This window comes from Dreissena polymorpha, chromosome 2 (assembly GCF_020536995.1).
Source record: "Dreissena polymorpha isolate Duluth1 chromosome 2, UMN_Dpol_1.0, whole genome shotgun sequence".
Lineage (NCBI taxonomy): Eukaryota > Metazoa > Mollusca > Bivalvia > Myida > Dreissenidae > Dreissena > Dreissena polymorpha.
This window is the reverse complement of record NC_068356.1, coordinates 137,540,745-137,567,138: the sequence shown is the minus strand read 5'-3', so window position 1 is coordinate 137,567,138 and position 26,394 is coordinate 137,540,745. Positions and strand designations below refer to the sequence as shown.

The following is a 26,394-nucleotide window of genomic DNA, read 5'->3' as shown; positions in this document are numbered from 1 at the left end:
TAAAGCCCATTTTTCCCAGAACGAGGCTAAAGTTAATTCTGCTTCCTGTTTGTTTAAGAGTCTTATACAAAATTCTGATGAGAACAAATATGGTATAACAAACAGTGGTTATTAAGACAATGACGTGCATGTATATGCCAATTAAAAATAGTTGTTAAGCAATCTTATTTTATAATTTACAGAGCTACAATAGTTGTTAAGCCATTTAATTTTATAATTTACAGAGCTACAATAGTTGTTAAACCATTTAATTTTATAATTTACAGAGCTACAATAGTTGTTAAGCCATTTAATTTTATAATTTACAGAGCTACAATAGTTGTTAAGCCATTTAATTTTATAATTTACAGAGCTACAAAAGTTGTTCAGCAATCTTATTTTGAGCTACAATAGTTGTTAAGCAATCTTATTTTATAATTTACAGAGCTAACATTGCATGGTTCTCATGCTTTGTTAACCTTTTATCAAAGCCATGAAAGTAAATCGGTATTCAAACTAGGACACTTATTCTTATTAGAGTGTGGACTCAAAATTTATTTTAATAAAGAGAGAAATTTTTTTAAATAAAGACAGACAGAACAAATGCAATAATACAATAAAACATGTATGGAGGGAACCTATATGGTCTAAATGTTCAAAAATAAGCATAATATCAAATTTCTAAAAATTATAACATATTCAGCAGTTAATATTAACATTGTATTACAACTAAGGATAGTTGTTGTTTTCGTGAATCAAGTAAATCTGATAAGATTTTGTTGGGGGGGGGGGGGGGGGGGGGGGTGGGGGGGGGGGGGGGTAGGCCATGCGTCCAGCAATGCCGACACACAAAATAGTGTTCATAATTAAACATTTATAGTAATTCTTTAAGGTAAGAGTGTATGCTTAATAAACAAAATTAATACATTAAATGACTGAATAAAGTTATTGTACATTTACAAACATAAACATTGTTTGTTTTCCATTGAATGCATGTTAAGTAAGCTGCAAGAATTACTGTCAACATATGTTGGTCTTATACTTGAGGATAGCTTCCTATCTGCAAATCATTTTGCTATCCTTTAGGAGCTTCCGGGGGCCTTCGGCCCTGCGGCCCCCAGCTAAAATATTTCCTTATTTTCCTTTTTTTTTACTTTCACCCATGTATACAGCTTGTTATATGTTACATGTTATTTACTTTTGATTTTTTGTCTTTTGTGAATTTTAATAGATTTTAACATTCAAAGATCTGTAAAGACATGGTAAAAATGTATGAATGTTTTTGCAACTTTAGGAAGACATTAATGTCAAATGTTTGCCTCCCATTTATTGAAACATATATTTACAGTAAAACATCTGTGAAAGCATTGTAAAAGTAAAGTGATTAATATAATGAGAACCAATAAAAAACATTTTATTTTATGCTCTCCGGTGGTTTATAGAGAAATATCAGTGAAATAAAACTGGTATTTCACTGTTTTAAACAGTGAAAAATAGCAGTGAAAAATATCTATATTTTTTACTGTTTTACTGTGAATGACGTCATTTTTTCGACGAAATGACGTAATAAATCCAACGAAATTATACAGTTTAATTCTTTTACAATATAAATAAGCGGTGAAAAAAAACATAAAATAAAAAGAAAATGTGTTGGATTCGATGGAATATTGATTTTAATTCACTCGTGATCATAAAAAATACATATTTTCACTCGTGGCAGTGCCACTTGTGAAAATATTATTTTATATGATCACTCGTGAAATAAAATTGATATCCCATAGAATCCAAAAATATCCTCTATATATTTTGTACAAGTTGATTTTCCCTTTTTTTATGCAGGTAAGGAGCTGCTAAAATATTAATAAGCTGTGTTGTGGGAAAATGCATGTGCTTAAATTGTTGTCCCAGATTAGCCTGTTCAGTCTTTAAGGCTAATCAGGGATAACACTGACTCTTTCAAAGAATTTTTTGTTGAAAGGAAGTCTCCTCTTTATGAAAATCAAGTCTAGTCGGAAAGTGTCCTTCCTGATTAGCTTATGTGAAATTTGTGTGAGTTTTGAATATTTATGAGCCACATATTGGCTTATGAAATTAAATCTCTGCAAGTTTAGAATTTTTTTTTAATGAATTTACAGGTTTATATAGCACTTGCCAACACTTTTAATGTTTAAATATATAATGGTCTGATTTGATTCATGTGTATGCTATTTTGGACATGGAACCAAGGATATGCCAGATTAAAAATTCATAAGAATGAAGATTTGCTGTTTAAAAAATTCACATCCAATCAAAATGCATAGTTTTTTTATAAATTGAAATACAAACCTTTGTTTCAAGTTCATATCACCCATTGTGTTGTTTTCAAAAGAGCACCATCATCGATATTAATTTGGCGCGGCAACAGCACCAGTCCAGCCCGCATGAGCCTCAGTCAAGGACGAACCTTTCCCTCCACCTGACCCTAGCAGCCTCAGTTCACGACGACCCTTCCACTCGACCTGACCCTAGCGCCTCCACCTTGACCTACGCCCTCAAAAGGTCAGCTTTGTTGAACGATTCCATTCGTGTGCAGGAAATTCTGAGCACGTTGAGTTCTCGTGCACTGTTCTCAACAACTGCAATGTCCTTGTTGAGTGAACCACACTCGAGCCTGAGTTAGTTCAGCTTGAGTGCAGGGATAGGAACAAGTGTTCCAGACACAAGGAGTTATAGCAAAAGTTATGTTAAAGCTAACAATCAGTTCTCGCTGTTGGACACCAGAAAGAATATCAAAACAATAAAAAGTTGGATAACCTGTACAAAGGCAGTAACGACTTTGTTTTGAACACTCATGGTACATCCCTGGGCATGCCTCAGGCGTGAATTCTGACATCTGAAACGAGGTGCTAAAGGTTAACCCATCAGGGTTTGTAACTTTGGACTCCAAGCCCAATTGGCCACACATTGAATTGGCAATAGACAAGGCGTAAAAATATGACAGCAGTTTGGAAGTGTCAACCAGTATGCCCTTCGACTCTCAACTCGGCATTAGCAATATCAATTAGGCTTGCATGTCTCAGCTTCTTGAGTATCTGGTATGACCTTAAAGAGTTATTTATACTGTCAAAGTTGGGGCAACAATTCAGCCCAATTCCTAATCTTAAAAAGTCTATTCTAAATTTTTCCATAATTACTGTCTGAAGTTCACAATTGACGGTTGGCTAAAACAATTATTTGATTTTAATAGGTTGTAACATCTATAAGTAGAACGTTAATATTAAATTTACAATAGTAATACACTTTATATTGATAGCACTTATTCTTAATTTTTAGCTCGGCGTTTTCGGAGAAAACTATAGGTATTGTCATAGCCAGCTCGTCGTCCGCTGGCGTCGAGCTAAAACCTTCACATTTTGCTCTAAAATCAAAGTGCTTCCACCTACAACTTTGAAACCTCATATGTAGATGCACCTTGATGAGGTCTACATGCCACACCCATTTTTGGGTCACTAGGTCAAAGGTTAAGGTCACTGTGACCTCTATAAAATAATAGTAATTTCTGACAAGCTTTCATTTATTCAAAACTGCACCCTAGCCAAAGCGTTTGCACTCGTTATGCGTAGCTCTTGTTAAGTAATTTATTTGCAAAAAGTTGTATTGTGTAACATTTAAAGTGGTATAGTCTCACATTTTGAAGTTATGTCTGTTTAAAAAAAAGATAATTATGGCAACTCGCTACAACATTTCAAGTGGGTTCACGTTATTCATTTAAACAATGCTATTATGAGTGCTACTTTGAACAAAAATCATTTCTCTATCCTAAATATCAATTATAGAAACAATGTTTTGCATTAAACAAACAGGTGTGTTAAGTAAGGTGTTACAGCATATTTACATGTATTCAAGACGTATTCGTTTGTTACTAAAAACACTCTATTTTTAGTTTACTTGCCATTTCCTTTTCAGATTACATTATTATCCAAGAAGAAGAACATTGTTGAAGTAAATGTTGAAAACAGTCCAAACCCCCTTCTCGCACAAATACTACAAGTCGCTCGAGACATTCAGCACGCCACCTATGAACATCTCACACAAAAACTACAAGTCGCTCAAGAAATTCAGCACGCCACCTATGAACATCTCGCACAAAAACTGCAAGTCGTTCAAGAAATTCAGCACGCCACCTATGAACATCTCCTACAAATACTACAAGTCGCTCAAGAAATTCAGCACGCCACCTATGAACATCTCCCACAAATACTACAAGTCGTTCAAGAATTTCAGCACGCCACCTATGAACATCTCCCACAAATACTACAAGTTGCTCAAGAAATTCAGCACGCCACATATGAACATCTCGCACAAATACTACAAGTTGTTTAAAAATTTGGCAGGCCACGTATGAACATCTCCCAGAAATACTACAAGTCGTTCAAGATTCAGCACGCCACCTATGAACATCTCGCACAAATACTACAAGTCGCTCAAGAAATTCAGCATGCCACCTATGAACATCTCCCACAAATACTACAAGTCGCTCAAGAAATTCAGCACGCCACCTATAAACATCTCCCACAAATACTACAAGTCGCTCAAGAAATTCAGCACGCCACCTATGAACATCTTCCAATACTACAAGTCGTTCAAGAAATTCAGCATGCCACCTATGACCATCTAGCACAAATACTACATGTCGGTCAAGAAATTCTGCACGCCACCTATGAACATCTCCAACAAATACTACAAGTCGCTCAAGAAATTCAGCACGCCACCTATGAACATCTTCCAATACTACAAGTCGCTCAAGAAATTCAGCATGCCACCTATGACCATCTCGCACAAATACTACATGTCGGTCAAGAAATTCTGCATGCCACCTATGAACATCTCCCACAAATACTACAAGTCGCTCAAGAAATTCAGCACGCCACCTATGACCATCTCGCACAAATACTACATGTCGGTCAAGAAATTCTGCACGCCACCTATGAACATCTCCAACAAATACTACATGTCGCTCAAGAAATTCAGCACGCCACCTATGAACATCTCCCACAAATACTACAAGTCGTTCAAGAATTTCAGCACGCCACCTATGAACATCTCCCACAAATACTACAAGTTGCTCAAGAAATTCAGCACGCCACGTATGAACATCTCGCACAAATACTACAAGTTGTTTAAAAATTTGGCAGGCCGCGTATGAACATCTCCCAGAAATACTACAAGTCGCTCAAGATTCAGCACACCACCTATGAACATCTCGCACAAATACTACAAGTCGCTCAAGAAATTCAGCACGCCACCTATGAAAATCTCCCACAAATACCACAAGTCGTTCAAGAAATTCAGCACGCCACGTATGAACATCTCCCACAAATACTACAAGTCGTTCAAGAAATTCAGCACGCCACCTATGAACATCACACAAATACTACAAGTCACTCAAGAAATTCAGCACCCCACCTATGAACATCTCCCACAAATAATACAAGTTGTTCAAGTCATTCAGCACGCCACGTATGATCATCCCCTTGAAATACTACAAGTCTTCAACAAATTCAGCACGTCACCTATGAACATCTCACAAATACTATAAGTCGCTCAAGAAAATCAGCACTCCAGGTATTAACATCTTGCACAAATACTACAAGTCGCTCAAGCAATTCAGCGTGTCACCTATGAACATCTTGCATGGTGGCTTGGTGAGTCTGACTTCTGTCTTGACAAGTCTCTCAAGATAAAATAATCGGATCTAACAGACAGAGCAGGTGCTGAGTGACTCGTCTGTTAACTTGACTGACCTCGAAAATAATCGGATCTAACAGACAGAGCAGGTGCTGAGTGACTCGTCTGTTAACTTGACTGACCTCGATACGTTGCTCTCGAATAATGAGAACCTGACGCACGAAGAACAGTGCTGTCCAACATTCCCAGTTTTTGGTTGGCGACTTCACTGTCGGGACTCACACAATCTCTGCCTATAAGCAACAAAAACAGGTAGTATATTAGCTGCGCTCTGGAAAAACAGTGCTAAAGTGTTGTCCCAGATAAGCGTGTTAAGTCTGCCCAGGCTTATTAGTGACCACGTGTTCTGAATATGCCTTTAAAACAAAAAATTCCATTAAAGTGGAAAGTGTCCTGGCTGTTTGTGCAGACAGCACAGTCTAATCTGGAACGACTCTTTTTTTTAACTGGTCAAACTGAGTAAATAAATACTTATAAGTGTTGATTTGATATCAGTGTTAATCATAAAAGGTCAGGGCATATTTTCATACATTTTTGTGCCAAAATTCAGCCTCTAAACCAAAAGTTGTTTCTTTGTTTTCACTTGTATATTACAAATAATCCCCTTTCATAAATTAAACATGATACTTATTAAATGTTGTTTATGATAAGTTAAACAATTATTGAAATGCAGTAAACATTCTATGAAATAATTATCTACATTTATTTAAAATAAGAATATCTATAAACTACACTTTACCACCTTTCCAGGTTTTCAGTATACAGATATGCAACTGGAGTGATGATATGCCCTGAAGATATTTATACCCCTGTTAATTGGGGTATAAAGGAATCCCCTTGGACGGACGTCTATCTGTCTGTCTTTCCATCTGTCTGTGGGCGTTCACTTAACAATTCAACGTTCAGCTTTCAAACTTTCAGGTATTGTTCCTTCTCATATGAGGTTGTGTATATACATTATATCATTCTACATTAAAGATTACAAAACTGAGACATTCTATAACATCATGCTACATATTCTGACTTGCAGCATTGGGGGATATTCTACGTCACAATTGTTACAAATTTGTGTTTGACTAGACAGCAATTACACTTTTTTTTATAGATGATTAAGCATTTTCAGTTATATGTAAATTAAAATTTATTTTAATGGGATAAGAAGATGTTGTTTTCTTTTAAGAATTTTGAAAAAGCCATATTTTGGGATTGTGTCATCCACATAACTTGTTAATTGAATGGTCATGAAAAAAATTATATGACAATTCTCTCTCTTATTTTGGTACGGCAGTTGTCATTTGCTGGCATCAGTATATGCGCTTAAATAAGCCAGAAACAGAATAGCTAACTGACCCCATTACTGTGACTGAAATGTATTTTTATGTGTAGGGGTCTATAAAAAACTGATAACATTACTGGAATCTAATTTTTCTAGTTCTTACAGGACCCCATACCATCACAGTTTGGTACTCAGCAGAATTACAGGCTCTCTGGTGAGCTGGAGCTGGACGCCCAAGGACAATTCCCGAGTATAGGTGTCGAGCTCCTGGGCCAGGAATTCGGGGCAAAGCTCAACAAGTCCTACCCCCAGGGTACAGCCACTCTAACCTTGGGGCTCCACACTTTCCTGCTCAGGGGCAGAGATTATCTCATCTACAAGGTAGGTTGTAATGCAAAACGTTTCACAGTCATTCAAATAATTTTTGGTAGACTACGGATATATTGATGTTTCCACTATATGAGGTAAGGAGGGTATAACGATTTACCCTTATTCGTGATTGTGTCCATCCTTTCATCCGTTCTTTGATCCCATACTCTTGTGTGGCCGCCCTAACTAAAAACGTATTGTGCTAAAGGGATTCAATCTTTGCATTTATTTAACAATGCATGTGAACTTGTGAAAGTTCATATTTTTATTAGATTTTTCTGACATAGTTGGAGATATAACCCCCTTTTTTAAATCATGTAGCGGTTAACTTGAACTTTTCGCTACTAGAGACCTGAAACTTTCGATGAATTTTGGAAACTTTGGAATCCACAGTCCATCCGTTGGCGACGTGTTTGTGTTCGTCTGTCAACGTTTTCGTTAAAGGACATTTCCTCCTGAACCACTGAACATAATTTAATGAAACCTCACAGGAATAATCCTTGGGTGTTCGAATTATTCATCTTTTTATGCTTTTTATCTGGTATATAGTTTTAGCACTGTCCGTCTATCAGTCTGTCTGTCACACTTTTCCTGTCCGCTCTCTAATTTAAATAGTTTTCATCCGATCTTTACCAAACTTGGTCAGAAGTTGTATATAGACAATATCTAGGCCAAGTTCGAATATGGGTCATGCAGGCTCAAAAACTAGGTCACGGGGTCGAAAAAACAAATTCAAGAAAGTAATAAGCTTTAAATGGACATACTTATCTGACCTGCCAATTTATATATTTTTGTTAAATAAATCAAAGCGGCGCAAACACATCTTGGTAAAAGGTCAAGGTCATCCTTCAAGGTCTAAGGTCAAACAAACAAATCCAAGGGAAGTAATAAGGTTTAAAGGGAGATAATTATTAAATATTGAACATAGCAACTTGATATTTGGCATACATGTGTATCTCATGGAGCTGCACATTTTGAGTGGTGAATCTACAGTCATGGTAGGGGCTTTTATTAATTGCTACTAAAATAGAGATTTGTTAGAGAAAATTATTTTTAAGGGAAGTAATTTATATAATTATAAATGTCAGATTATATATTTCCTTACCAACAATTTAAGTTCTTTTCACAGTTACTGTACAGATTTTTTATTTTGATTATTTATAACTTAAATGATTGATTTGTCAAAGTTTTTTTAAATGATATAATTATCATGTCTTTCCTGTACTTATGTGTGAATGGTATGGTTCATTACATACCTGTGGACTTATGTCCATAGATACATGATGAACTCTGGCTATGGTCTCTTTGATAAAACACAGCCTTGGTTGTCAGTGATGTCTGACTTGGTCATATGTGACAGTCTACAGACCCCCCCCCCCAGGTTGGATTGGGCAAAATCCAAGGGAAGTAAAAAGCTTGAAATGGATATGATTTCTATACCTGCCAAATGATAAATATACATTTTATTTCAAAGCGGCGCAGTAGGGAGCATTGTGTTTCTGACGAACACATCTCTTATTTGAAACTGCATAGCCAAGAGATTTAATGTTTGGTGTGCAACAGTGTAAAGTGAGTCATCGACAAATGTTTCCAAATAATGTGTTTTGGTCAAAACTGGCTTACCCCCAGGATTTCCCAGTTTTACAAGGATTTTATATTTGATATGGAGCATAATCTAGAGGTCCCTTACACAGTTTGTTAACCAGGTTTTCCGAAGGAAAAAAACTGGTTATTAGATTGGCGAATGCGAGCGGGCTGGCTGGCTGGCTGGCTGGCTGGCGGGCTGGCGGGCGGGCGGAACAAGCTTGTCTGGGCCATTACTATGTCGTTCATTGTCAGATTTTAAAATCATTTGGCACATTTGTTCACCATCATTGGACGGTGTGTCGCGCGAAATAATTACGTCGATATCTCCAAGGTCAAGGTCACACTTTGAGTTCAAAGGTCAAAAATGGCCATAAATGAGCTTGTCCTGGCCATAACTATGTCATTTATTGTGAGATTTTAAAATCATTTGGCACATTTGTTCACCATCATGGGACGGTGTGTCGCACGAAAGAATCACGTCAATATCTCCAATGTCATGGTCGCCACGACTAAAAATAGATTTTTTTTAAAAACAAACTTACAAAGGGGGTTTATTTTGTTTGTTCATTTCAAAAGTTCAGTTTGAGTTTTCTCCCTTTATCAGATTTTTTTTTCACAATGAAAACCTGGTTTTGTGACAATTTTGTCCCTTGTTTTATTAATAAACTAGGTCCTAGTGATCATTGACTGATCCTGGTAAAACCGTCATATAAACATTGTGTTTACAGCAAAGCCCCAAGTGTTCATATTTGGTCCATGTAAATGATGACATTTCTGAATTCATTGAATATATTTTTATGTCCCCCACTATAGTAGTGGGGGACATATTCTTTTTTGCCCTGTCTGTTGGTTGGTTGGTTGGTCTGTTGGTTGGTCTGTTTGCGCCAACTTAAACATTTTGCAATAACTTGCTATATTGAATAAAGCAACTTGATATTTGGCATGCATGTGTATCTCATGGAGCTGCACATTTTGAGTGGTGAAAGGTCAATGTCAATGTCATCCTTCAAGGTCAGAGGTCAAATATATGTGGCCAAAATCGCTCATTTTATGAATACTTTTGCAATATTGAATATGGCAACTTGATATTTGGCATGCATGTGTATCTCATGGAGCTGCACATTTTGAGTGGTGAAAGGTCAAGGTCATCCTTCAAGGTCAGAGGTCAAATATATGTGGCCCAAATCGCTTATTTTATGAATACTTTTGCAATATGGAAGATAGCAACTTGATATTTGGCATGCATGTGTATCTCATGGAGCTGCACATTGTGAGTGGTGAAAGGTCAAGGTCATCCTTCAAGGTCAAATATATGGGTCGAAATTGCTCATGTAATGTCACTTCTGCAATATTGAAGCTAGCAATTTTATATTTGAAATGCGTGTGTATCTCATGGAGCTGCACATTTTGAGTGGTGAAAGGTCAAGGTCAATGTCATCCTTCAAGGTCAGAGGTCAAATATATGTGGCCAAAATCGCTCATTTTATGAATACTTTTGCAATATTGAATATGGCAACTTGATATTTGGCATGCATGTGTATCTCATGGAGCTTCACATTTTGAGTGGTGAAACGTCAAGGTCATCCTTCAAGGTCAGAGGTCAAATATATGTGGCCCAAATCGCTTATTTTATGAATACTTTTGCAATATTGAAGATAGCAACTTGATATTTGGCATGCATGTGTATCTCATGGAGCTGCACATTTTGAGTGGTGAAAGGTCAAGGTCATCCTTCAAGGTCAAATATATGGGTCGAAATTGCTCATGTAATGTCACTTCTGCAATATTGAAGCTAGCAATTTTATATTTGAAATGCGTTTGTATCTCATGGAGCTGCACATTTTGAGTGGTGAAGGGTCAAGGTCATCCTTCAAGGTCAAACGTCATATACGGGGATATTGTGTTTCACAAACGCATCTTGTTGGGATTTGTTAAGATATTTCTTTATGTTTATAGGGTCCTTATCCTCACAAGTTCAGGCCCAGGAAACCATGCTTCTCAACTGCACCCAGCCACTACATCTCAACAGTAATAGTTTGTTTCACCACTTTTAGAATGGGGCTTGGACTCTTTGTATTTCGAACAAGAAATATCTTTCAAAAAGATATACGGCGTTGATTGTGTTTGTGGTTGATGAAAGATAAAGAGTTATATTAATGAGACAGCAAATTCCTTTTTCTACGCAGTTCTATAGCAGCATCACATGCAAATCAATAACCTTGCGCCAGATTTTGTGGCTTACTTCGCATTATTAGATATTGTTGACCATATATCTATAGTTTAAACCTATTTATTTAAGCTTGATTGCATCGAAAGCCTTAGGCTTATATAAACGCTCTCGATTCTATTGATAAAGAACAAAAATATACAAGAAGAATATAAATTAAATGATTATATACGAGTATATGGCCAAACCGTACATATTTGAAATATTAATACATGCGTTCTTCGAACAGACAGGTATTGTTGAAGTGGTTTTTCGGACACAGTTATTTGATTCGATTGTTAATAGTATCGTGAATTATTGGGCTCATGCTTAGTAAATTGGTTGCTATGGTGGAATAATTCTTATTAAATTAATCAAAGCTAGTACATATCATGGAATTATTGAAAAACAATCCTTTATTGACATACCATAATTATATCGCTGAATATCTGCAATGAAGATATTTCCGGTCATGTTTACCGGGTTAACGCGATAGAGTTTATATAACGAGTCTTGTACTGACCGCGAACTGAACTTTATACCTTGTGAGATGGAATGCAATGCGTTAAAGTGAGGTCACGTTTTATACTGCCGGAACGACGGTTTGTTTAAAGCTTTATACTTTTGCATATTATTTTCGATGTTTCGAAAACAATTTAACATATTTTGGTCAAAGCAAATATCAGGATATGAAACAACAATATTTATATGATCTAAAATATACGTGATCACAGAATGCAATACGGTAGTAATAACTAAATATGAGAACGCAGCCTTTAAAAACAAATGCTATGGCGCTGACAATCATCTGGAAATAAAAGGTGCATGCACAAACCGTATTGATGTCAAGAGTTGAGTGTAAAACTGTTCTATCTATCAAGCCTTTTCATTAGAGATACAGTTGTTTCATGCTGAACACGCAGTAAAACAGTGTTAAAAAGACGCGGACATGTTTTCAATGTTTTGGTTGTATGTTAAAATCAGCCAATAGAATAAATGAAGTGTATTCATTTGTGTCTAGCCGCGGTCAGGTCAGGTAAGTTCAAAAGTGGCTTTAAACAGCTACGCCAAAAAAACTGTGTTGTTATTATCCCCCGCCACAGGCGAAGGGATATTGTTTTGGCGGTGTCAGTCCGTCCGTCTATCTGTCCGGCCGGCACTTTTATGTCCGGAGCCATATCTTGGAAGTGCTTTGGTGGATTTCATTGAAACTTGGTATGAGTATATATATGGATAAGATGATGATGCACACCAAATGGCATTGTACAACATCTGTTAATAATGGAGTTATGGCCCTTTGTATCTTGAAAAAAAATGCTTTTTAATATAAGCTTAGAGCTTTATCTCCATTAACACATGAGCCAGAGCCATAAAACTTGCCATGTTGTTCTCAATCATCTGGGTTGCTTCACATTCAACACCCATAATCTTAGGTGTTAAGCTCAAGGTCATACATTGAGGTCAAAGGTCACAAATTTGATGAATTATTCATTATTTAGTCATTCCTTTACTATGCATTAAACGAATTCTGTAATAACTTTCCATAGTAAATTGATTCATGAAAAATATGCTATCTGCATTTAATTGTCTGCAAACTCATCACAGGTACAAATGAGTTAAAAACAATAATTGACAAAAGGCACAACAATTCATTTATACCTTTTCTTTTTGTTCTACACCCATCCATAAACAAAATTTATTTGATGGGGGATATCAATTCAACAAATTTGCTTGTTTTAAGTAAAATTGAGAAATAGGTGTTGTGGTTGTTTTTGCTAACAAATACTTTAATATTGAGGATAAAAGTTTGTTCAATATTACATTTACTATGGTTTAACTTGAACTGAAAATGGCATATATTTTTCTTTGTTTTGGAAACCTTCACTTGTTAATTTCAATCTGTATTTTTGGAAAAATGGATATTTTGTTACATTTGGAATGGGACCGAACAACAGCCCAAAATATTAAAATAAAAAAATAAAACTGAAGTAAGTTCCCTTATCATTGGAAAAGGGATAACTGTGGCACAGTTGTGAGCACCTAACACAATGTCCTGCCTTAAAATGCCAAGGTAGTCTCTTCTGAATGAAAATCCTGTCTTGGTCGAAAAAATTTCCCTGATTAGCCTGTGCCTGTGCACATGCATTAAGCCAAATTTTCCCTAAATGCGGCTTTTATAAGCCTGAGACTTTTAATGCAATCAAGCTTTAACAAATTGGTTAAACCAAAATGCACACAAAACTGGGTTTCCTGCTCTTCAATAAATTGACACGAATATTTAATTCATTTAAGGGTTAAAAGTGAAACTAGTGCATCTTCGATACAAATGTTAATAATATAGACAGCTTCACGCTCAACCCTAAAATTATGGGTTATATTGAACATCCAGAGCTTTATTTCAAAAACGTCAATAGCATGCAAATTATCTGTAGGTACCAACCAAACTGACTTTTTAACTCTTTACCAAAATCACGTTCTATATCAAATGTAATGATCGTAATGAAATTGCCATTTCTATATAAAAGGGGTCAATGTTGTTTGTGCCTTTGTGTTAGATGGGTGTTATATTTGCGGAGATCTGGATAGCAATTTTAATCACCAATACTGTGATTGTAATTGTAATTATATGCAATTGATAGTAGTAGTATAAGAAGCGTTGTATTGACTACATCAGGAATGTGCCTTATGGCTATAGCCCCCAGAAGAATTGTTAGTGATATGTGGTACATATTTACACATTTAAAGATCTTTTTCAAGCTTACTTGAGCAGAAAATGCTCTGGTAAGAAATTGTGATAACCTTATGTCAATCAATGTGCTGTGTGCGTGTGGTCAACTTTTGGCTCGTTAACACTCTAGATGCCTTATTTGTTGATCCGATCCTCATGAAACTTGGCCAAAAGCTAGGAAACCATGTCACCAGATCAAATCTTTCAAAACCCCATGCCACTATAGGGGCAACATGTATGACTCAATATCGATAAAAACTTAGTAAGCATGCTTATCTTGACAATGTCTAAGCCAATTTGGAATTAAGGTCACCAGTTAGAAAAGCCTTCTTACCACTCCAGAGGACACATTTATGACTCAATTTGATGAAACTTGGTCAAACTGCTTATCTTTCAATTTTCAAGTCTGAGTTTGAATCTATGTCACATGTACCCAAAAACTAGGTCACCAGATACAATCTTTCTTCTCACTCAAAATCGATCAAACTTGGTCAGAATGTTGATCTTGAATGCTGCATATTGAAATCACATCATGTGCGTTCAAAAACTGGGTAACTAGGTAAAATGTTCTAAATATCATGTTACCACTCTACAGGTTGCATTGACGACTCAATCTTGATAAAACTTCATCTTTTGTATTTTGTCTAGACCAATTTTGAAATTCGGTCACATCTTTCCATAAACTAGGTCTTTAAATTAAATCTCAGACCACTCTAGAAGCCACATTTATGACTCAGTCATGTTTAAACTGGGGCATAATGTTTATCTTGACAATATCATCTAATAATCAATGCCATTTTCGAAACTCGCTTAATTGAGGTCAAAAACTATGTCAAAAGGTCAAGTCTTCAACCAAAGTTTTAAGTCGAACTAAGGTAAGTCTTCAGGGCCATCCTGACCCTTTTGTTACAATAAGCAGGATTCAGATATTTGTCAAAGAACGATATTTTGCATTGTTTTCAATTAAAGAACTTATAGATTGCATTTAAAGAAAATCGTTACATTTTAGGAATATTGTGTTTTTTTGTTCAGTGTACTTAAAATACTTACATGTGTATCGCATTTAAATTCAGACTAAAATGCATGTTATGTTTTCATTCTATGTTCAAAGATATCTGTCAGTTTGAGGGAGAAAGATCGAGATGTTTAAATAGCAAAACATGCACACATTGCTGCTTCAGCCTCAATATGAATTGCAGCGGCAGTGGCAGAAGCAACACACTCACAATTCAACAATAAACAGTTCCATTGACGAGTGCTTTTAAATGTATGAGACTTGAGAATACACATTATCGAGACTCACCTGTGCTGAATGTTTTCTTTATTCTTTTACTGGGTAATTACAGTTGAGCCTAGCTGTGAGATAAGGCATGTGCCTTAAGTGTTGTCCTTGCAGGCTTATCTGGGAAGACACTTTCTGCTAAAATGGTGTTTTATTCCTCCGGATCGAATATAACTTTGTTTCTAAAATAGCTGCTGTGTGGCTTCAAAGCACAGTAAGGGGCGTTGTGTTTCACAATCACAGCTCTTATGTTTGTACAAAGAAAGTCTCTTCTTGGAAAAAATCTAGTTTAGGCGGAGTGTCGTCAGCGATTAGCCTGCAAGGACTTCACAGGCCTATTTGAGACGATACTTTAAACACATACATTTAACCATTTTCACAGAGTGAGGCGCAATTTTGTGAATTGTTATAAATATAACATTGATATGCTGTCCATGTGACCTTTTCATAACTTGATGAGCCCACTATATCTACAAATTGACTGATCAATGTTTATGCCTTGTTATTGTTCCATTCCCTTGTTGCAAAAGCAGATTATTGTTTTGCTGTAAGTGCGCTGTCGAGAGGTTTGCACACACTATTGCGTCTGCTCTCTATTTCAAAACATCTGATCATCATGAAATATGTTGATAATGTTTTTGATCATAATATCTAGACCAAATTTAGTAACCAACCAGATCTCATGTAGCACCTCCAACATATGTTTTTGTTTAATGAAGAAAAATTGACCAAATTAAACGTGTCTGCCATTTCACTCACGATCAATATAACCCAGTCATCTGAGCAGGTGTATTGTTGGCATTCTTGTTTATTCGGTGAATGAACTGTCTGAAAACTGTGTAGATGTGACAAATAGAATGATCTCCTGCTGATGCAACTGAAGTTACTTTTGTTGATATTTTATTTCGCAGGACATCATGTCAATGAACAAGACACCCTTCCCTGAAAACCTCGCAGATCTAATGAACAGTGCAACTGCGCCATATGTGACCCTTTAGAGAATGGAATTACTGGCCAAATATCTAATCGGTGCCAATCTGGGCTCCAGAAGCAGCCTCAGCCATGGGGGACAGGTTTATGAAGCACCCTGAACTTCTCAATCTCACAGCAACAGTAGATCAACATGACCTCTAGCAGCAGCCTCAGCCGTGGGGGACAGGTTTATGAAGCAATCTGGGCTCTAGCAGCAGCCTCAGCCATGGGGGACAGGTTTATGAAGCACCCTGAACTCACAGCAACAGTAGATCAACATGACCTCTAGCAGCAGCCTCAGCCGTGGGGGACAGGTTTATCAAGCACCCTGATCTCACATCAACAGTAGATCAACATGACCTCTAGCAGCAGCCTCAGCCGTGGGGGACAGGTTTATGAAGCACCCTGACCTTCTCAATCTCACAGCAACAGTAGATCAACATGACCTCCAGCAGCAGCCTCAGCCATGGGGGACAGGTTTATGAAGCAATCTGGGCTCTAGCAGCAGCCTCAGCCGTGGGGGACAGGTTTATGAAGCACCCTGACCTTCTCAATCTCACATCAACAGTAGATCAACATGACCTCTAGCAGCAGCCTCAGCCGTGGGGGACAGGTTTATGAAGCACCCTGAACTCACAGCAACAGTAGATCAACATGACCTCTAGCAGCAGCCTCAGCCGTGGGGGACAGGTTTATGAAGCACCCTGATCTCACATCAACAGTAGATCAACATGACCTCTAGCAGCAGCCTCAGCCGTGGGGGACAGGTTTATGAAGCACCCTGACCTTCTCAATCTCACAGCAACAGTAGATCAACATGACCTCCAGCAGCAGCCTCAGCCACGGGGGACAGGTTTATGAAGCAGGGCTCCAGCAGCAGCGTCAGCCGTGGGGGACAGGTTTATGAAGCATCCTGATCTTCTCAATCTCACAGCAACAGTAGATCAACATGACCTGAAAGGTGGGAATAAGAACTAATGATAATTAAACCCCACACACCAAGTTTTGGAGATAGTTTATTGGAGTCAATGTCTGTAAGTTGGTCAGTCAGAGGGGCTTTTTGTCTGCATAAAATGTAAACATATTTGTATCAAACCAAATCTACATTTCTCAAGGGATTTTATTATATCTTCAATTGTGTGAGCCCCATGAAGTGCGGGTTGGGGTATGGTAATCATTTTGTGACAAAGCTCTAAGTTATCATTGGCCAAGTCACTCTCTTGCACAATATTATTGTACGGACTCTGTATCTCACCAAACATGGGAATTCAGGGGCTGTGTAACTTATATTGTATTCAGAGTTATTAACTAACATTTTGACCACAGAACTGTGTAAATAGCTTTGTTCAAAACAAAGGAAGTATAGAGTCACTAGAACCACTTGAGATAAAAAATTGTCAATGCAGGAACCATTGTGAATTAGTATGTTTTATTATGACACGTTTACCAGAATATATTTTCTTTCAGCGGTTCGTGTTCAGTGTCTAACAGTATTCTAATGACCAAGCCACGCCAGCAAAGCAGTAATAATAGCAGTCAAGTAAGTTGTCTTCAACATTTAAGAGTACCAAGGGTCGCAGTCTTTTGCTCAATACGGATTGTTTTAAATAAAACCTAATGTAGTTATTGAAAATATTTGTTGATTTCCGTGTCAGATTGAAATGTTTTATAGCACAATACATCAACACCACAAATGCATATGAATGATTAACAATAGAATTATTAATGCCAAAAATCAAAACATAAATTTCTTTATATTTTTCTTAAAAAAATGTATGAAGAACTTATTAAGTTTGTTTCAAAATATATCTGAACAATATGTGTTTCAAAATATATATCTAAACATATTGATGTTTTAGACTTCCCTTTGATTTATTTTCCCTATGATTTCTCTTCTCCTAAACAGGTCGAGGATCACCCATAACTACTTGGTGCCTAGCAATGATTTTTCTGCTACCAACTTGACCTGATTATTGTACTCACGTGGGAGTCAGGTTTAAGGTCACATAAGGTTTAAAGTCTTAAATCAGCATATATGGTCATGGTAGTTAGAAAATTTAAGATCATAAAGGGATTTGTTGACCAACTCGATGAACAAGTTATTTTATATTGTTCAAATGTATCTTTTAACGAAATGACTGCAATACAGGGCATCATAACAAAATCTACATACTTTCCCCTTTAAATGTGTAAAATTCACAATAAACAAAATGACTACAAAAAGGGCATTTACAAGTGAACAAAATGTATGCAGAAAGAAAAACTTTGTCTCTATAAAGATTGCTCAATATGTTTTTACTGCAAACGGATTTATTACAGAACAGGAATGTATCTTTTAACATTATCGTTGAAATTTCTCAACCATTTGCAGTTAACAACATGACTGCACAATATGGCATCAATGGCAAAGAAGAAGTGATCAGAGGGGGTTATAACGTGCAAGTCAAGAAGGCGACGTCCATGACGAGTCTGGTATGATTCGCTGTTTTATATTAATTATTTCTTTTATTAATTTTAAAATGCCATAAGAAAGTGATGATCGTTTGTTTCGTATTGATATACACATATATCTCGACTTTACTCTCTACAAATTTGTTTAGCAGGATCCGTAATTTTGTGTCTCCGATAAAACATTTTGTAGCGAGTAGAGATATAGAGCGAGTATTGATACAAAATAACGCTTATTACTCAGCCCGGACGCAACCATCTTGACTATCAAGTAATTATCCCCTCTGTTTGATTGTCCCAAACTTATATCAATCAACTTTCTCAAATTGTGTTGCATTTCGTGAATCATCAACTACGTATACCACTTTTGTCACAAAAAAGTATATTCAACCTGTGTCTGCGCCACTTGTAAATTGTTTTTATATAAATACTTTGCAGACAATTTGGTCATTACCAACAAATAAAATACTTATTTATAAAATTAAGTCTTGATTGCATTGACTGTATGTTAAGTTTTAAGAGGCTTCCAACTCTAGAACATCGTGGACAAAAGGCTTTAGATAAGCCTAATTATTTTACGTGTATGACTTATGAAGGGACTCACACGTGTGACCGGTTGAAAAAGTTGAACCATTCCTGGGAGTCTTGAAGAATGTCAAAGTCAAGCTAGCATTGTCTTCAAGAATGTGTCTTGTTTGACACATGACTGACTTTATTTCCAGAAAACCCTGATTGCAAAATGCAGAGTCTGCTCCGGAAGCATTTGCAGACACAGAACATGAACGGCTGCAGTCATTGTCTTCATATTATATCATCTCTATGGTGCAGGACCCTCAGTCTGTGTACACAGGGAACCTTCGGTGAGTTAACGAGTCATGCGCATGCTTTTTTTGCATGGCCCCAATTTAAGTGTTAGGTGGGTAAATATAGATTTACCCTTGTCCGTCCATATGTTGTTCGCTGCAACTCTCGTATTTTTTGTCTACTGTAACCTCGAAAATTATTGCTTCTTGTGTGATGAAACCAAACATATTTAATTATTTACCATCATATGAACTTGCCTTGCTGTGTATTTTGGTTCATTTTTTTTTGATGTCAGTCGAGTTTTGTGACACAAGAAAAATGTGGGTGAATCCGTGACCATGGTCACCAACATTTTCCTACTTCACAAAAGAGATATGATTTTTCTCAGAAAAACTCTTGCCCAATGAATGTTTTAGGGGCCATCAGCTAGTAGACCCTTGCCTATTTTCATTAATCATTAGGTACTACTTTTCCAATGCCAAAAACGAATCTTTATTAAATCCAATCCAAACGTATTAGTAGATAAAGAGGTTATATTTCACCTTTAATATGTATAATCGATGCTTATTTCATCAATAGTTTCAGGACCATTATTTCCTCTGTGGATTCAAATCAGAGGAGTTGTAACACAGTGCGGTTCATGTTCTTTTTGTCATTGGTATCAAAAATAATATGAAAAACCGAAATTTACTCGTATGCATTTTTCTTGTTTTTCAGACGCCAATGACGAAATCAAACCATCCAATCAGAAACACATCCTGTTGCAGCAGTTATTACCATATTGACCCCAGTCAAAAAAAGAAGCTCAGAGATAAATACTGTTTATGGTGTTCTAGTCTTTACATACCTTGTGGTATGTTGAGCACGTACTCTGACAGGTTTCATCTTATAATTGTTTGACTGGTGGAAAATAAATGACCTTGTTCAAGTCGAAATATCAGAATAACAATTCATAATTCAAATGCCAAAAAGTCATATCAACAGCCACATTTGTTATGTGACCAGCAAAGTTGAATTCAAAGTGACACAATAGTTTTCTTTATATTTTGTTGTGACCAACCAAGTTGTATTTAATGAAAAACAATAGTTTATGTTTTATGGGAATTATGATGCTGTCAGTCATGTTATGTTGGACGTTTTAGTTAAATATAGTATGTTACAAAATGTATTATTTGAAGCACACATATTGCAGGTATATCAAATGTCTGTGTTTGTATTATGAACCTTTCACTTCAGATTTTGATCCGGATATGGTAAATTTAAGGGAAATACACTTAAACACCGTTATTTCGAACACCGATAATCCAAAGTCACAGTTATTTCAAGGTATTGTTCGGGTCCTGATTGTGGTTCTTCTTTGTTCAATGTAAAATTTCATTGTTAATCCGAACTTCGTTTAACCGAAGAAATCGTTAATTCGAAGTGTTTATGTCGGTCCCAAAACTATATTTCGCACCTTATTATCAATCTTTAATCCGAAGTCAAAACTGCAAAACACTGAGCGTAATTTCACACCTATTTGGTCTGCGCGTTGTGCGTCGAAGCTGATAATTACACCTTTGTCGCATGCACGTAGCATGTTAATTTTATAATGTCGTCAAAAGCCGACGACGAGGCCGACAACACATTAATGAACATGATATTGAATCAACGTGTGACCACATGACGCAACGATGTAAGGCAGTTCTGCGAGCAAAACACGGACGGAAGCCAGTTCTTCAATTTCCTTGACACAATGGAGAAATATGTTACACGCGTCCAGTTTAGTGCTGCTTACACCAGTGTTCAGAAAGACATCGCGTCTTATTTTTAAAAAAGTTTATTCATTTCCGAAAATGTATTCATATGTATTTACATGTATGATGCGCTATGCATTATATTTTATATGTTCTGTAATTAGAAAAAAATAAAAAGAAGAAAAAGAATCGTTTTATTCCTCCGTTTGTTACAAGTAGAAATCTATTGCTATCTGACTATTTTACGTTTTTCAGTAAAACAATTATTAAAAGTACAGTATGACCGAAACATGCGAATTCCACAATGTTGTATTTTTTTCAGAATCAAAGAAGTCGTCTGTGAAATGTTTATTTCGAATTTTCGTTAATCTGAAGTTTTTTTAATTGTCCCGACGACTTCAAAATAACGCTGTTGAAGTGTACAATCATAACAAAGTTATTTTAAGATTGTCAAAGCTGTTTAAATGTTTATGGTAACTTGGACACGATTGAAAATATATTGGCGTATTGTCCATGTTTCAGTTTTCTGTTTTACCAGTAATATAGATGTGCTCATTAAAATAATTCTTCAAAGAGGTTGAGAGTTATGAAACTTCAGCTTTTCAGTATATCAATCTTTCTGAACACAATACTTGTCAATTTGCTCATTCGGGTCGGTATTTGATCCAAAATCTTGTTAAGTAGCATACTATTTCAAGGGAATATAAATTAATTCTGTGCAAAAATGTTTAATCTACTTAAATTAATTGATTCTTTGTTTACCACCAGTACTTTGTTGATTTCAATTGCTATGGTTTGTTAAATAATTAAAGCATGACTGTTGTTTTATTTGGAAAGCTTTTAATAAAACTCAGAATTTAAAACAATATTAAAAAAAAAATAAATGAGTTTTATGAAAAATGGCACATTTTATGTTTGTTAATTTGTGTTGTAAGATCATAGACTTACATGCTCATAAGTGTTAACATTCGATTTTTGACGTTAAAGTTTATAATGCTTTATATATGCATATGTAGATTTACACAACCAGATTGTACCTTCTTAAATCAGTGAGTACTTTAACCCAGATTTCTTGATAACTGTTGATAGGTATATTTTGCCATTTGCCAATTATACATAGAGCAACTGCAAAGCGATTGTATTTTCGATGTAAATCATTCATTTAGTGTTGCTATTGTTTAAGATAAACTCACTGTTTACATTTATTTGTACACACAATTGTTATAAAACAACATTGCTTGTGTAAATGCACATATATGTATAAAAACTGTTTAATAATGCAGCATTAAATATTCTGAAGAGAAAAGGATATTTACGGCAATATAAACACCTTGTTATATGCTATGCTTTTCATCGAATGAATTTGAGCAACTATTAAAATGAATTTATTACAACGAGAGTACCTTGAGATTAGAAATGAGTCAATTACAAAATAAGGGAGAGTGATGTCATATGTTTACAATTGTCAGGCATAGCAATTGCCTCTATGGGTAATATAACAGAGCAATATTATTTGCTTAAACAATACAAATTAAGATGTCTTTTTTTGTTAGATAATAATTGTGTTCACAACTCGATATAACGAGTAAATACATACAGAATTTCAAATTATTTCGCAATATATACTCGGCAATAAGTGAAAGTCTAAAAGGATTTTGTGGAATAAACAATTTGCAAATTATTTGCTTGTTTCATGAAGTAATAGTTAAGGTAAAATGTGGTACTTATTGTTACACAAACACAATGTGTAATAACAAAATGCATCAGTAATGACATTTATTAAAATTCCTTAAATTTACATGACTACTCAGTGCTTTGAGTTTTGTAATTGTGACGATTATAAGTGAATATTCTGCAAAAAATACCTCTATACGAAATGTGTATATTTCAATAATAATGGTATACTTGTATGCAAAGTACTTGAATAGTTTTGATGTATTGCTGATAAAGAATTGTGTAATTGTACTGTCTTATTCCAGTTTGTGTAACGTTGACCGTTCAACATAAGCAGTCAGTGGTGTGAATTCACTGGGGCCAGTTTCTGTAAATCTTCCGATTTAAAACTGCAGCATACACGTATGTCTTAAATCCAGATTTACATAACAGTGTGGTTGTTTATCTTGAATTTGTATTGAATGCATAAAACATGTTTGTTCTGTTGTTGAACAACTGAAGATAGCTTTAAATGTGTACATTGTGTTTCATTTTTAGATATTTCAAATTGATACATAGAAAACAAAATACAAAATGTGCAATAATTGGTATGCATGTTTAGCCCAAAAAATGTTATCATACAAGCATTTAAGTATTGGACTATATGATACTGTAAGATGAAATGTTTAAATCACGTCTTCAGATTTGTTCATCTACTTTAAGTAAACATTTTTCATTAGTAGATATTGGTTGTATAAACTCTATTGAAACTGCCCCCAATGAATTTTAATTGCTTTTGTAAATATATTCAATATGTAACATTATTGATAATGGTATGTTTATAGTTAAAGTGTAAATGTTTCTCTAAACTGTAACCGGGTGTCTGTTTAATTTATTGAGATGTGTTTATATTGTCCGGCTTATTAAATTAAATATTGTGCAAATTGTCGCATTGTGGTTGTTGTGATAAAAACAAAGCACTTTCCACTACTCATGTGTGTTTTTGGTTTACTATTTTTATAACCAGTGTTTTGTCCGTAGAAGTTACAGTATAATAAATATTTTAGTTTTGCAATTTCTTTTGTCTTAAACAGGCAACACCATTTATTGGATGACGTAGTTGTATGCATAGGAATTTAAGCTTAATAAACGTCTATAACAAAACTTAAAAGTACATTCAGACTATATTGATAAACAAGACATATCATTTAAATAGAAATTCGGCGTATTTCCTAACTTTGAAATACAGGTAGAAAATTGACGTGTGTGTGTTATTTAATTAAAAACAAAGGTTTGTGTATTTTTTGTGTTTTCTATTCACTTTAAAATCGCATATCCACCGCATGAAATGTTTGAAGTGCAGGTATATTACATCAGAAAACAGTGTTTGTCTTTAAAAATCTAATTGCGTCTTGTAAATTGTACATCAAACTACGATACTTCTAGGTAGAAAATTGAGGTCATACGGTGTTATTTTTAGCAAACTGGCAAATGTCGGTAGGCCTCATCGACAACATCGTTAATGAATATAAATCAATAAATATTGATAAAATTATAAAGCCTTACAAACTTGAAACCATAGTAACGAGTAATAAGTGTGACTGATTATGTTCTCGTTCCCGCCACGGTCAATCTTATTCTGTCTTTTTAACCAGGTTTTCCGAAGGAAAAAACTGGTTATTAGATTGGCGAATGCGGGCGGGCTGGCTGGCGGGCTGGCGGAATAAGCTTGTCCGGGCCATAACTATGTCGTTCATTGTCAGATTTTAAAATCATTTGGCACATTTGTTCACCATCATTGGACGGTGTGTCGCGCGAAATAATTACGTCGATATCTCCAAGGTCAAGGTCACACTTTGAGTTCAAAGGTCAAAAATGGCCATAAATGAGCTTGTCCGAGCCATAACTATGTCGTTCATCGTCAGATTTTAAAATCATTTGGCACATTTGTTCACCATCATTGGACGGTGTGTCGCGCGAAATAATTACGTCGATATCTCCAAGGTCAAGGTCACACTTTGAGTTCAAAGGTCAAAAATGGCCATAAATGAGCTTGTCCTGGCCATAACTATGTCATTCATTGTGAGATTTTAAAATCATTTGGCACATTTGTTCACCATCATGGGACGGTGTGTCCCACGAAAGAATCATGTCAATATCTCCAATGTCAAGGTCGCCACGACTAAAAATAGATTTAAAAAAAAAAAAAACTTACAAAGGGGGTTAATTTTTTTTGGTCATTTCAAAAGTTCAGTTTGAGTTTTCTCCCTTTATCAGATTTTTTTTTCACAATGAAAACCTGGTTTTGTGACAATTTTGTCCCTTGTTGTTCTTAAATTATGTTCGTGTCGTTTAAACGTAGCTCTACAGTCCTGTGTTTAAAAGTCAGCAATTGAGCGAATTGACTAACACTTAAAACACTCACTGCTCTGTGAATAAGTTCATGTAACGAATTGAGTTTTACATAAGCCGTGATTTCAGCAATACCATCATGATCTCTCTTTAAATGCATTGCATTGCACCACGCTCGAAATCACTATCAATGCGCGGGGCAGCCTGTTAGGAAATCGTCATTTGAACGCTTTCGTGTTAAGGCGAAACTTTAAATATTTCTTGACCATATATATTGAAAGAAGATATTTGTCGTATCCAATAACATGGCGAGTACATAATACATTCTTAATGTGTTAACAATGAACGATAACGTTTGGTATTGATTAGATTACAATTATTCCATTAACTTCACCATTTTATTTAGGACTCTTCGATATGGGTTTTATGCAGTTAAAAACTGCGCAGGGAAAACAATCATCCGCGATATTTGATCTAATTGATATAGCTGATTCTATTGCACAGACATTCACAAATTGTATCACCGCATATCGGTGATTAAAGATATGTGTGTTTAACAGTGAGCAAATAAAGATACATGCTGTTCTTGTTTATGTATCTGTTATTTAACCCCAAATGCATGAATGAAGCTGACTAAAAAAACAACCTTGATCCGTCTCCTATCGACATTTTTGTCCGTTTTGAGATTTTTGGTCGCCACTATGACCGTTCTAATGGATCGCGTGCAGACTGTATCTCGCTTCGCCGGCGTACGTCTTTAAAATCGATTGCTGCTGAAACGAGGCCAATTGCTACTAGATACCGGTAAATTTGGAACACACTTTTTTCGTTATTGAAGTGCCACATAAATTGTTTCATGGTTTTATATCTCTTCTTACTTCCAAAGTATGGCGTCCTTTCTAGCGTCTCAAGTATTAACCGTAAGTTTAAGAGATAACGTACTGACTACAAATAGATTGAGCCAAAAGAAAGAGGTTTCTTTTCTGTGTGAAACAATAACTAAATGTTGACAAAGACCCTTCAAGTGCTTAATTTAGTATGGATCGAACTCACGACCTCAATATCGTATGGATGACACCATTACACCACTGCGACATCTCAGAATCCTGATAAATGAAAATTAAATAAATAATTATTAGTTACGCATATATTAGCTAAGGCTCGAAAATATGTTGTGGATAAAATACGTTCTGTATTAATTGGACAATAGAATTATGTTTTATACAATTAGAGCTTTTTCTACTCTTATCTCACATCGGGAAAAGGGAGTGTTTA

General features: G+C 35.7%; 2 protein-coding genes and 1 long non-coding RNA gene across 4 annotated transcripts in view; 2 read left to right on the top strand and 1 right to left on the bottom strand.

Annotated features, from left to right (window-relative positions):
• The window catches only part of LOC127869138 (uncharacterized), a 220,438-nt gene that overhangs the window by 102,623 nt on the left and 91,421 nt on the right, over window positions 1-26,394 (bottom strand). The window lies entirely within an intron of this gene.
• LOC127869133 (uncharacterized) lies at window positions 2,351-5,761 on the top strand. Of its 2 annotated transcripts, XM_052411466.1 has the most exons (4): window positions 2,351-2,517; window positions 3,925-4,571; window positions 4,731-4,943; window positions 5,211-5,761. In XM_052411466.1, the coding sequence occupies exons 2-4, from the start codon at window positions 4,412-4,414 to the stop codon at window positions 5,555-5,557; spliced, it is 720 nt and encodes a 239-aa protein (XP_052267426.1). In that variant the 5' UTR covers window positions 2,351-2,517; window positions 3,925-4,411; the 3' UTR covers window positions 5,558-5,761. The 2 variants fall into 2 exon arrangements, with proteins under 2 accessions (XP_052267426.1, XP_052267427.1); XM_052411467.1 differs by lacking the exon at window positions 5,211-5,761 and having other exon boundaries at window positions 4,731-5,184.
• On the top strand, window positions 5,779-20,722 carry LOC127869152 (uncharacterized). Its single transcript, XR_008044437.1, has 11 exons — window positions 5,779-5,958; window positions 6,457-6,627; window positions 7,148-7,363; window positions 15,054-15,208; window positions 16,066-16,440; window positions 16,518-16,816; window positions 17,026-17,087; window positions 17,594-18,137; window positions 18,498-18,598; window positions 19,297-19,434; window positions 20,096-20,722. It is a non-coding gene; the product is annotated as an uncharacterized LOC127869152 (long non-coding RNA).

Coding starts and splice junctions, on each gene's coding strand:
- LOC127869133 (XM_052411466.1), top strand. CDS start 4,412: ATGAACATCTCGCACAAATACTACAAGTCGCTCAAGAAATTCAGCATG. Junction 4,572..4,730: donor CAAGAAATTCAGCACGCCAC/CTATGAACATCT, acceptor TCAGCACGCCAC/CTATGAACATCTTCCAATAC. Junction 4,944..5,210: donor CAAGAAATTCTGCACGCCAC/CTATGAACATCT, acceptor TCAGCACACCAC/CTATGAACATCTCGCACAAA.